Genomic DNA, 12,869 nt, shown 5'->3' on the forward strand with positions numbered 1-12,869 from the left:
CTATTTTTATGTGCCCTATTTTAGAAGTATTTTACTTCTTTTCCTGAACTCTGATTGTTCATGTTCTGTTGTTGCTTGTAGTTATATATCAGTTTGTAAAAACACTCAATGCTAGTTCCAAATGCAGGTAATGTTTGACTTACGACCATTTGTTTAGTGACCATTTGAAGTTACGATAGCGCTGAAAAAAGTGTCTTATGACTGGTCCTTGCACTTATGACTGTTGCAGCATCCCCTCAGTCACATGATCAGAATTTGAGTGCTTGGCAATCGGCATGTATTTACAATGGTTGCAGTGTCCTGGGGTCACATGATTGCCATTTGCGACCTTCCCAGCTGGTTTTTTACAAGCAAAATCAATGGGGAACCATGTGATTTGCTTAATGACTGCTACAAAACATGTCATAAAATTGGGTGCAGTCATGTGATGCCTTGCTTAACAGCTACACTGCTTAATGATGAATTTTCTGGTCCCTATTGTGGTTGTAAGTCGAGGACTACCTGTAAGTTATTTGTGCTAAGAAAAATGTCTACGTGTTTCCTACCTATTTTATAAAAACTTATGCTGTGAAATGTATTTAGTAAAATAGCAAAATGTAAATTCAGCAAACCAGAGGAATAATATTTTAGAAAAGATGTATTCCAAAAGATCTGATGAAATCCAAATAATGTAGAAAAACAGAAAATGATCATCATATTTTACTGTATGTGTTTGTGGGTTCCCATTTATTTTGATCTTTAAAACAAGAAAGTTACATCTTAGTTTAAAGTGTGACTTTTGGAATGTTTGATGTTGACTTTTATTATGTGACAGAACAGCCAGTGATGGATGCAAATTGCATTTGCGCAATGATGTCATAATCATTTACACCATGACAACATCGTGCAAATGACAGCAATGATGCAACGTATTATGCAAATTGTGCCATGGTCCCAGCTGGCTCCACCCCCACAGATGCTCATGGATGAATTTCTCCCCTTGTGCACTCTTGCAAAAGCTCCATTGAATTAAATGGGGCTTCCGTATAGGAGCTGTCCTTAGCGGCCATTTTGCACGCGTCTAAAACAACCAATGCTGTATCGGTGTTACATTCCTCAGCTCTGCCTGTGCGCTTCCAAGAAGAGCTCACAAGCCAGGAGGTCTTGGAAGGAACAGCGGCCGTCCTGCGCTGTGCCTTAAGTAAAGCTGCTCCAGTGGCTTGGAGAAAAGAGACACAGACGCTCCACCCAAGTGCTAAGTACAAAATCAGACAGAGAGAAAACGTTGCTGAGCTCACAATCCAGGATGTCATTGAACAGGATGCGGGAGAATATTCCTGTGTCTGTGGAGATCAAACCACGTCTGCTGCTATAACTGTGCAGGGTAAATATTACGTCTGTCTCTCTCCCTCTCTGATTAAAATGTGATATTGGCGATATTCTTTGATATCTCTTTAGAGTTTTAGGCCACTTTTGGATACAGTCCACCAACCTGAGTGGGTTTCATTCCCCCCCAGATCCCACATCTATTGCTTTCTTTTCATTGTGAGCACCCACTCTTTTAATTTTCAGTTGGAATTCTAGAGTTATAAGGGGGCCATTAAGATTATCTAATCCAGCATGCTGGCTGGGGAATTCTGGGAGATGAAGTCCACACTTCTTAAAGTTGCCAAGGTTGAGAAACACTGATCTAGTTCATTTAATTGCACTGTTTTACTGGAAATACAGGATAATTTCTGTCTGCTGTTGGTGAATGGACTAGTTGAGTAATTTGAGAGTGGGACGAGGTATGCCAATTCTATGCTTTCTTTCATTTTTCATCAACAATGTTGCTTTTCCAAATTATCTCAGAGGGTCAGCCCATCTTCTCAGAATTAATTCTACTTGCAGAAAAAGTGGGAAAGTATTTAAGAAGCAGAATATATATCCACAAAATATTCAACAAAACCCTAAGCTATAAATATCAATACAAAATATTCATATACAACAATAACTCTAAGCTATAAAACTCAGCTTTCAGAGGAGCCACCCCAGGATTGGTTCAATGAGCAGCTCTAGCCATATGTATTCAAGAAGTTCAAGGAATAAGTAGCTAGAGAGAGGGAGAATAACCATAAGTCTCTCTTTTCTTACCAGTAACATGGTGTCCTTAAGCTCTGCTGGCTTTTCTCCCTTCTTGGGTTAACCCTTCCTTGGTAGCCAGCTAAGTGATTCTATATAGCTCTTAAGAGGAATCTCACAGAATATTTCATTTGCAATGATTAATGACCTCAAATGTCCTCTTTGTGATCTTCAGCCTTACCTCCACGTTTCAACGTAGAGCTGAAGAACCTGGAAGCTGCAGAAGATGGAGCAGCTACTCTGCGGTGTGAGCTGACCAAAGCTACTGCTCCTGTGGAGTGGTGGAAGGGCAGTGAGGTGCTTAAGCCAAGTGACAAATATGAAATGAAACTGGAAGGGGTTGTTGCTGAACTTGTTGTTCATGGCTTGCAACTGGCAGATACTGGTGATTACAGCTGCACCGTTGGTGATTCGAAGACTTCAGCTTTCTTAAGGGTGAATGGTACATAAAACATTTTGTTTCCCATAGCCAGATCCAACATGCATAAAATCAGGAGGACATCTGTGTTTCTTCAGGTCATCTCCCATGTAGTAAAGGGATCAAAATATCTTTACAGCCCTTGGAGGCTGAGTAATATCCTTACATTTCACAGAATACAAGGTGCATGGCCAATACATCTTGTACAAATAATATTCATTCTTTTGCTGTGGTTCTTCCTAGATAGAGAATTGTGAAGGAATTTGCTTAGAAGTTCCAGATGCCCGTTGCCTGTGATGCAATTTTACAGTGTGGAGCTTTTAAGGAAAGGGAGGGAATGGTCCATGGGATCCATGTAGGTCCCTTTTCTTCAACATCTGGATATTCACATGCTTTCTTCATTCTGAACTTCTCAGCTATCCCTGCCCTCTTCAAGAAAGGTCTGGAGGCTAAAGAGGCATCAGAAGGTGGAACTGTTGTTTTCCAGTGTGAGCTGACAAAAGCAGCTTCTGTGGAGTGGAGAAAGAAGCATAAGACGCTCAGAGCAAATGACAAATACAACATAAGGCAGGAAGGTCCTGTGTCAGAGTGTGCGATCCTCAACCTGGAACTTAGAGATGCTGGAGAATACTCCTGTGTATGTGGGGATCAGAAAACAACTGCGGCTCTGGCTGTTCATGGTAAATCAAAGTATCCCGAGTTCAGCATCTGGCAAGCCTGGGTATTCTAAAGCCTTTGTGTTTTGTCTAATTTGTTGATGTCAACTTGTGGTTTGTCTTTCACAGTCTACCTCCTGTTTACTGGAAATCCCTCCCGCCGCTTCCTCCCTCTGCTCTATTTGCTGTATTGCTCTTTAGTTGTAGAACTGTGGTTTTCAGATTTGGTCCTAGGAAAACCTTGGACTTTCCAAAGATGAATCAGAAGTGAGAAACTTTGCAGTGTCTGAGCATTGTAAAGCTTTCCCTTGATACAATTGGTTGTTAGGGCTGATAGTGAAGACCAGGGGCCTCATAAGTTGTCCTCCATGATCTCTGTGTGTGCTTAAAAACATACACCTGAGATATTCTAGTGATCTTATTTCCAACTAGCAACAGATCTGATCCTTTTTTGAAATGGAATTCCTAAGGGCAAAATCTTGCAAAACCTCTTGTTGCATCATGCCAGCTTTTTTTTTTTTTTAATTTTAATATTTGCCTTCATTTCAGTCTCTTCCTCTTTCTCAGAGCTCCTGTCAGCCAGGTGGATACTCGGGCCACAAATCTTACCTGCTCATTTCAAGGAAAAGATAAGGAATCAGGAGATCATCAGTGATGAATCTTCTGTGCTTTAGGGTGACCTATTTGAAGTGGCACCACTGACCTGGAGAATGGAGCAGCTGATTCTCAAACTGATTCTCAAACTATGCATGAAATATCCTGCTGATCCACAGTCTAGATGCAAAAGATACAGGACAGTAGATCTGTTATTCCCCTTCATGGATCACTGCCTTGTCGTGGCGAAGGGGCTTGCGTGACTCAGTGAAGCCATGAGCTATACCGTGCAGGGCCACCCAAGACGGACAGGTCATGACAGAGAGTTCTGACAAAATGTGGTCCACTGGAGAAGGAAATGGCAACCCACTCCAGGATCCTTGCCAAGAAGACCCCATGGACAATGTTAAAAGGCTAAAAGATATGATGCCGGAAGATGAGCCCCTCAGGTCGGAAGGTGTCCAATATGCTACTGGGGAAGAGCGGAGGGCATTTCCAAGTAGCTCCAGAAAGAGTGAAGCGGCTGGGCCAAAGCCGAAAGGACGTTCAGCTGTGGATGTATCTGGAAGCGAAAAGAAGGTCCGATGCTGCAAAGAACAATATTGTCTAGGTACCTGGAATGTAAGATCTATGAACCAAGGCAAGCTGGATGTGGTCAAACATGAGATGACAAGATTGAACGTCGACATCTTGGGAATCAGCGAACTGAAATGGACGGGAATGGGTGAATTTAATTCAGGTGACCATTATATCTACTACTGTGGCCAAGAAACCCTTAGAAGAAATGGAGTTGCACTCATAGTCAATAAGAGAGTGGGAAAGGCAGTAATGGGGTACAACCTCAAAAACGACAGAATGATCTCAGTGCGTATCCAAGGCAAACCATTCAATATCACAGTCATCCAAGTCTATGCCCCAACCACTGATGCTGAAGAAGCTGAAGTTGACCGCTTCTATGAAGACCTACAACACCTTCTAGAACTAGCACCAAGTAAAGATGTCCTTTTCATCATAGGGGATTGGAATGCTAAAGTAGGAAGTCAAGGAGTAATCGGAATAACAGGCAAATTTGGCCTTGGAGTACAAAATGAAGCAGGGCAAAGGCTAATAGAGTTCTGTCAAGAGAACAAGCTAGTCATAGCAAACACTCTTTTCCAACAACACAAGAGACGACTCTACACATGGACATCACCAGATGGTCAATACCGAAACCAGATTGATTATATACTTTGCAGCCAAAGATGGAGAAGCTCTATACAGACAGCAAAAACAAGACCAGGAGCTGACTGTGGCTCAGATCATGAGCTTCTTACTGCAAAATTTAGGCTTAAATTGAAGAATGTAGGGAAAACCACTAGACCACTCAGGTATGACTTAGATCATATTCCTTGTGAGTACACAGTGAAGGTGATGAATAGATTTAGAGGATTAGATTTGGTAGACAGAGTGCCTGAAGAACTATGGACGGAGGTCCGTAACATTGTACAGGAGGCAGCAACTAAAACCATCCCAAAGAAAAAGAAATGCAAGAAAGCAAAATGGCTGTCTGATGAGGCTTTACAAATAGCTGTGGAAAGAAGGAATGCGAAAAGCAAGGGTGAAAGGGAAAGATATAAGCAACTGAATGCAGATTTCCAGAGAATAGCCAGGAGAGATAAGAAGGCCTTCTTAAATGAACAATGCAAAGAAATTGAGGAAAACAATAGAATGGGGAAGACTAGAGATTTCTTCAAGAAAATTGGAGATATGAAAGGAACGTTTAGTGCAAAGATGGGCATGATAAAGGACAAAAAAGGCAGGGACCTAACAGAAGCAGAAGAGATTAAGAAGAGGTGGCAAGAATACACAGAAGAACTATACAAGAAAGATCTTAATGTCCCTGATGTCCACGCTGGTGTGATCACTGACCTTGAGCCAGACATCCTAGAGAGTGAAGTCAAGTGGGCCTTAGGAAGCATTGCTAACAACAAAGCTAGTGGAGATGACAGGATTCCAGCTGAGTTATTTAAAATACTAAAAGATGATGGTGTTAAAGTGCTGCACTCAATATGCCAGCAAGTTTGGAAAACGCAACAGTGGCCACGGGATTGGAAAAGGTCAGTTTACGTTCCAATTCCAAAGAAGGGCAACGCCAAAGAATGCTCAAACTATCGCACAATTGCACTCATTTCACATGCTAGCAAGGTTATGCTCAAAATCCTACAAGCTAGGCTTCAGCAATATATGAACCGAGAACTACCGGATGTACAAGCTGGGTTTCGAAGAGGCAGAGGAACTAGAGATCAAATCGCCAACATTCGCTGGATCATGGAGAAAGCACGAGAGTTCCAGAAAAATATCTACTTCTGCTTCATTGACTATGCAAAAGCCTTTGATTGTGTGGATCACAACAAACTGTGGCAAATTCTTAAAGAGATGGGAGTACCAGACCACCTTACCTGTCTCCTGAGAAATCTGTATGCGGGCCAAGAAGCAACAGTTAGAACCGGTCATGGAACAACCGATTGGTTCAAAATAGGGAAAGGTGTACGACAAGGCTGTATACTGTCACCCTGCTTATTTAACCTATATGCAGAGTACATCATGAGAAATGCCAGGCTGGAAGAATCACAAGCCGGAATTAAGATTGCAGGGAGAATCATCAACAACCTCAGATATGCGGACGATACCACCCTAATGGCAGAAAGTGAAGAAGAACTAAAGAGCCTCTTGATGAGGGTGAAAGAGGAGAGTGCAAAAGCTGGCTTGAAACTCAACATTAAAAAAACTAAGATCATGGCATCTGGACCCATCAATTCCTGGCAAATAGAAGGGGTAGAAATGGAAGCAGTAACAGACTTCATTTATTTGGGCTCCAAGATCACCGCAGACGGAGACTGCAGCCATGAAATTAAAAGACGCTTGCTCCTTGGGAGGAAAGCTATGGCAAGCCTAGATAGCATATTAAAAAGCAGAGACGTCACCTTGCCGACAAAGATCCGCATAGTCAAAGCTATGGTTTTTCCAGTAGTAATGTATGGCTGTGAGAGCTGGACCATAAAAAGGCCGAGCGCCGAAGAATTGATGCCTTTGAACTGTGGTGCTGGAGAAGACTCTTAAGAGTTCCCTGGACTGCTAGGAGGTCAAACCAGTCAATCTTAAAGGAAATCAACCCTGATTGCTCATTGGAAGGATCGATAATGAAGCTCAAGCTCAGATATTTTGGCCACCTAATGCGAAGAGAGATCTCTTTGGAGAAGACCCTGATGCTGGGAAAGATTGAAGGCAAAAGGAGAAGAGGACGGCAGAGGATGAGATGGTTAGATAGCATCACTGAAGCAATGAGCATGAAACTGACCAAACTCAGGGAGGCAGTGAAGGACAGGAAGGCCTGGCGCAATATGATTCATGGGGTCACGAAGAGTCGGACACGACTTAACGACTAAACAACAACAAAGATCTGTTATTACGGTGCCCACTTATCACTGCTACCCAAAGGAACAATAATAAATAATACTTAGGAAACCTTTGGCTTTTAGTTTGTGAAATAACATTTTGGGAACAGACTTCATTCTTCTCGTTTGTCTTTTCTTAGACTGTGTAAGAGGAGTGTGGAGATGGACTTGAAGTTATACAACAGCCATTATAAAACAATCAGCCCAGAAAGACAGGAGAGGCTGAGGAAGAAACTGACGCTTGCCCCACCTTGACTCTCTTTGGTATAAGTGAGAGGGAGAAAGAAACTCTGTCAAGATTTCAAGATTCTCTTATTGCACCCTACCATATAACAACAGAGTTGTAATATTTCTTGTGGTGTCTGTTTCCTGACCTGGCCTACTATGTAAGGCTAACACCTACCTCATCCCTGTCTCCATTTCCTTTTCTTTTGGAAGGCTTTCTTCGGTCACAAAACCATGGAATCCAAGAGGTTGGGCAATGAATCCACTGTGTGCTCAGCGTTGGAATCCAGATGAAAGTATCAGAAAGATAGCTCATTGGCCTCCAAGGGGTTCCTGCCAACTCCCATAGTAATTGATTCCGCTGACAAATTTACTGTTAACAAGATCTTGACGTCAAACTGGAATCTCCCATCCTCTAACTTCAGTCCACCATTTTGAGTCCAGTCTCAGCTTGGATGAACTAATAGTATTCTGTGTATAGGAAGATCCCATCATGGCCTGCTTGATTACCTTAGACCCAAAGGGTCCACTGTTTCTCTCCCCTATACAGCAATGTCTTCCTTCCTTCCTTCCTTCCTTCCTTCCTTCCTTCCTTCCTTCCTTCCTTCCTTCCTTCCTTCCTTCCTTCCTTCCTTCCTTCCTTCCTTCCTTCCTTCCTTCCTTCCTATAGATATATTCCCTGAACTTCTGCTCTGCTTAATGTATAAACACATTGCCTGAAAATAACAAGAATGTGCCAATACACAGATCAGAAGAAAAGAAATACACTACAAACACAGGCTGCATTAGTTGTGTACCACCACGAAGGCAACCTGAATTTTGGATGACTTCCAGGAGATGTTGCAAAAGCCACCTGTTAGGATTTCCAGCAGTCTTACTGCCCAAAGCATTAAGAACTGCCTTGTTGGATCAAATGGAGACAGCCCTCCATCAGGAAACTGGGATTTTCCGAGGTTCACTGATACATACAGAGACCATGCATCCTTTATTGTAAAGGGTAGTCCTTTATTTCAGAAAGCCGTCCTTTAGTTTTATTTAATTAATTAATTTCTTGGTTCGGCTCTTGAATTTTCCTTTCTAACGCAAAGTTGTGAACATAAACACTTATTATTTTTTTACCCTTATGAACCTCTTTCAGGTTCATTTGCCCCTTTTCCAGGTTTGTCCTTTAATTTTTCCCTAGAAAATAGGGTCACTGTATCTAAGATGCTTGCTGTCGATGGACAACCTGCCAGCCCAGGTGAGAAGCATCTGGGCAACTTCCTCCCCTCTTGGCCCGCCCCCGCCAGCTGCCAATCAAACAGAAGTGTGAGGCGGGAGGCAAGGAGGAGTGGAGACAAGATGGCTGCCTGGGAGCTCTGCAGCCACAGGCCCCATGAGGAAGAGGCTGAATAAACAGAGCCAAAGCCCAGGAGTCAAATAAAGAGTAAAATTAAAAGATAGACTGCCCTGATGAGGAGAGGCAACTAGAAAGGAGGCAGCAGCTGAGAAAACCAGGGGGAGAGAGGCATTTTTTTCCTTCCCTCAGAACCGGCGTGAGGGAAAAGTTTTTCGAGCCGTTTCCCTCAGAGGGAGCAAAGATTCAGAAGAAGAAGAGGAGGAGAGTCAAGAAGCTCAGCCAGGAACCCACGAACAGAAAAGAGAAAGAAAAAGCCAAGACTTTGACAGAACAGAAATAGAAAACAGAAACTTAGTTTTTTTTTAAAAAAAGGATAAAAGACAAATTGAACTCTGTGAAAAAAGGAAAATAGCTCTGAAGAGAGTGACAAATACACAGATTAAAACAACATGAATATAGAAGTCAGCCATAAATCTGTTGGAGGCACTGAAGAGAAAGATATGAAAATATAGTGAAACTGGAATTTAAAGACTATAGTATAGATAAAGAGCGTATAGAAAATAGTCAAAAATAGAAAGTAGTTTTATTATTGAAATTAATTTCTACCTTTTCACTTTCTTTTTTCTTATTCCTTATCTCTTTTCTTTTTCTTAATTTTCTTTTCATTTTCTATACTTGTAAAATTCTAATTAAAAAAAAAAAGGGAAAACTTTTTTTCACTTTCTTTCTTTTTATTCCTTATCTCTTTTTTCTTATTTTTCAACATTTGGATGCTGCAATAAGCTGCAGTACTACAACCCTCATGCAAATATTGATGCATGATAACTACTTGAAGTATCCATTTATTGAGTCTTTTTTCATTAAATACGCAAACAGGGATGATGCCAAAAACAATTCAGTCAAGACTGAATGACCTTGGTGACCCCCATGGAGGAAAAATATATATTATATCTGCTGACTGAGAATATTATTTCATTTCTTTTTTATTTCCTCTTCTTTTTCTGAGTTGGCTTCCCCCTTTACTTTCTTCCCTGATTTTTTCCATCTGATTCTTAGATTCCATCTCCTTTTCACCCTCACTGATAATTCTGCAGAAGATTAATAGATCAACCTCCTTACATCTCAGACCAAGTCTGATGCCCTGATGGGCTAGAAAATTCCCACTGTTTTAAAGCTAGCAACAAGGACATCCTTCAGATGAGTCATTTGTTAAATGGGTGACTGAGACAAATCAGGGAGTATATTGGTAGCTGTGAAGACCAGCAAATGTTGTTCAATAGAGCCTATGGTGAACTCATAGCATATGTAGGATATGATAGGAGCATTTATTATAGTTATGCTGGCTTTGAACCTCAGTGATACGATTCTTCCATGTTATCCCTCTATATGCCTTCATGCTTTTTTTCTCTTCCTAGTCTTTCCAGTGTCAGTCTTCATGTCTTACTGCATTTCTATAGCATGCATTATTGTCCATGTCCATTTGTTGACTATGAGGTGATAATTTCTATCATACTGCTGTGCTAGTTTCCTTTCAAGGCCATCTGCCAGTGCCTGATAAAGCTTGTGGAAGGATTTCCATTAAAAATCAACAGGCATTGGATCAGTATTGTTCCCATGCTAATTCCTCTTCCCTATCTCCAACCTAACTTTGTCCACAGTCCATCTTTGTCCTGGAGAATCTTCACACCCTTCTTTTATGTTCTGCAGCCCTACCTCCCCAGTTCAAACTGGAACTGAAGGATGTGGGAGCCACTGAAAACGGAACAGCAACACTGCATTGCGAACTCACCAAAACTGCTCCAGTGGAATGGATGAAGGAAGAAAATAAATTAAAAGGAGGTGACAAATACCAATTAAGACAGGAAGGAGCTGTTGCAGAGTTGGTGATACATGATTTAGATGTTGAGGATGCTGGATGTTACACCTGTAAATGTGGAGACCAGAAAACATCAGCTGTCTTGACTGTTAACGGTAAAATGTGTAAAATCAGGGCTACTTGATTTAATGATAGATGAATGCTATTAGATAAGAAATTCAGAAGCTTTTGTTAGTGATGGAGCTGAAAAGACAATATTTTAATGGGTTTACTATAGGCTTCATTGACGTGCAGGTCTGTTTCTCCCTTACCTTTTGTGTATTTAATGAAGTGCACAGTGCCTGGCAGATGAACATTTGAACTTCATCAGCATTTTCTTGGACACAACCTTGGGTAATATGAATTCACAGATCAATCTGTGGAATTTCATCTGGAGTCCCTTTCAGCAGTGCTAGGCATTACTTGGATACAATAGAAGTGTGTGATTCATAGACCCACGGGATTACAAAAAACAAAACAAAAACCAAATTCAGGGAAACCTATGTCTGATTTTTGATACTTTAACAGCCTTTACTTTCTATCAAAGCTATAGAGATCTTGACCTTTTGAATATTTTGTTCATTGATCTGAAGGTTCAAAATAATTAAATATGAACTTGAAAAGGCACATTTGAGTTCAAATTTGGTTCTGTTTGAAACTACATTTTGGGTTGAAATCATCCTTGGTAATGGTTTGAAAAATGAATATGGATACTATATCATATAAAGTTTGACCTTGAGACAGGAAGTAGACTTCTATTTACGGTGTAGTTAACAATATAGAAAAAGAGAGATTTAAATTATTTTTGCCCATTTGGTGGGCAATTATAATTCAGTACAATTCTGTTTAGGTGTGTCACTGTGAAAGTGGCATCTCTGAGAACTGGAAATGTATCTGTTCTAACCCTGGTGGTTCCACAATCAATCTCAATAGTAGGACTGTGCAAATATTTAGATCTGAGGTTCAGTTGAATTGCATTTCTGAATTGAGCTGACTTTCTAAGTGGAATTGGAAAGCTGATTTGAGATATCGAATCAGATTTAATGCCTCCAAATTGATTCAGAGTTTTCTGCCATGTACAGCACAGAAATGTGAATCAAATCAAACACCTTCAAACGTCTGAAATGAATCAGAGTCTCTTCTGAATCAAACAAATGAGTCAAATCTTCTTTTGCCTGATTCACACAGACTTTCAAAATAGTTGGTGGCCCATTTAACAAAATTCCAGCAAGGACTATGTTAGACAATCCAGCCCTTTTTCTTGTATCTGGGGTGTAATCATATACAATCCACTGTACTGAACACCAGGACTTTATGACTTCTGGCAGTTAAAAACACTTTTGTAAAAATTCTTATTGCTATTCTTTCAAAGTTTATGGAAAATATAGTATAATTTCCTTCAAAGCTATGGAGTTATCTTGGCAAAAGGGGCAATATTCAGCATGGTCAAGCAAAGTGCACTTTCTGGACGGTTTGAGCTACAACTTTTATAATCTTTTACCATGATTACGTTTGGTCAGGTCTGATGATCATTGCAGAGCAAAACATCTGGAGAAATTTAAATTGGTTGTCTAGTAAAGGGGGAAAAAACTATGACTGTATATGTCACACACACACAATCGCGCACACACACAGTATATATCATCTAAGGTCCACTCCTTTCAGGAATGTCTATTGAATGAATAATGTTTTGTCACTAACATTTTTTACTTCCTGGGACATCAAACATCCATATGTCCTATAGAACTTTTTCCCCAAGCTTCTACTTTTCTGGAATTGGTCAGAAGTGCCACTTAATGGAAGAAGGGTCCAGTGTTTTATTTTCTCCCATTGTTCCTTGCTCCACAGCCCTCAAGCCAGAATTCACACAGCAGCTGAAGAATGAGAAAGCGGAAGAGGGTGGCACAGCCAGATTACGCTGTGAGGTCACAGTCGCTAAAGCCCCAGTGGAATGGCATAAAGGCGGTATAACACTTCATGCTAGTCCCAAGTATGAAATGAGACAGGATGGTGGCATCCGTGACTTACTCATTCACAACTTGGAGCCCAAAGACAGTGGAGAGTATTCTTGTAGCACTGGAGACCAAACCACATCTGCCGTGTTATCCGTGAAAGGTATGGGTTTTTTGAAGTGGTTAGTACCATAATGCCTTCTTTATGTTGTCTTATCTTCTACCAAATAGCACACAATTAAAAAAAGAGAGGGAGACCATTTTATTAATTAATGGATTTGATATGTTCCAATTTA

At 40.9% G+C, this 12,869-nt stretch overlaps 1 protein-coding gene across 1 annotated transcript in view; it reads left to right on the forward strand.

Moving 5' to 3' along the window:
* Positions 1-12,869, forward strand: part of OBSCN (obscurin, cytoskeletal calmodulin and titin-interacting RhoGEF) — a 220,370-nt gene that overhangs the window by 76,886 nt on the left and 130,615 nt on the right. Inside the window, exons 45-49 of the mRNA XM_088150514.1 lie at positions 1,100-1,363; positions 2,276-2,542; positions 2,935-3,239; positions 10,425-10,737; positions 12,470-12,736. Of these exons, the coding sequence (XP_088006640.1) occupies positions 1,100-1,363; positions 2,276-2,542; positions 2,935-3,239; positions 10,425-10,737; positions 12,470-12,736 (1,416 nt within the window). The remainder of the gene's footprint in view (positions 1-1,099; positions 1,364-2,275; positions 2,543-2,934; positions 3,240-10,424; positions 10,738-12,469; positions 12,737-12,869) is intronic.

The sequence above is a fragment of the Python bivittatus genome, unplaced genomic scaffold (assembly GCF_059951505.1).
Source record: "Python bivittatus isolate LINGU-HERP-01145 unplaced genomic scaffold, Pbiv_v1 ctg000610_np1212, whole genome shotgun sequence".
NCBI lineage: Eukaryota > Metazoa > Chordata > Lepidosauria > Squamata > Pythonidae > Python > Python bivittatus.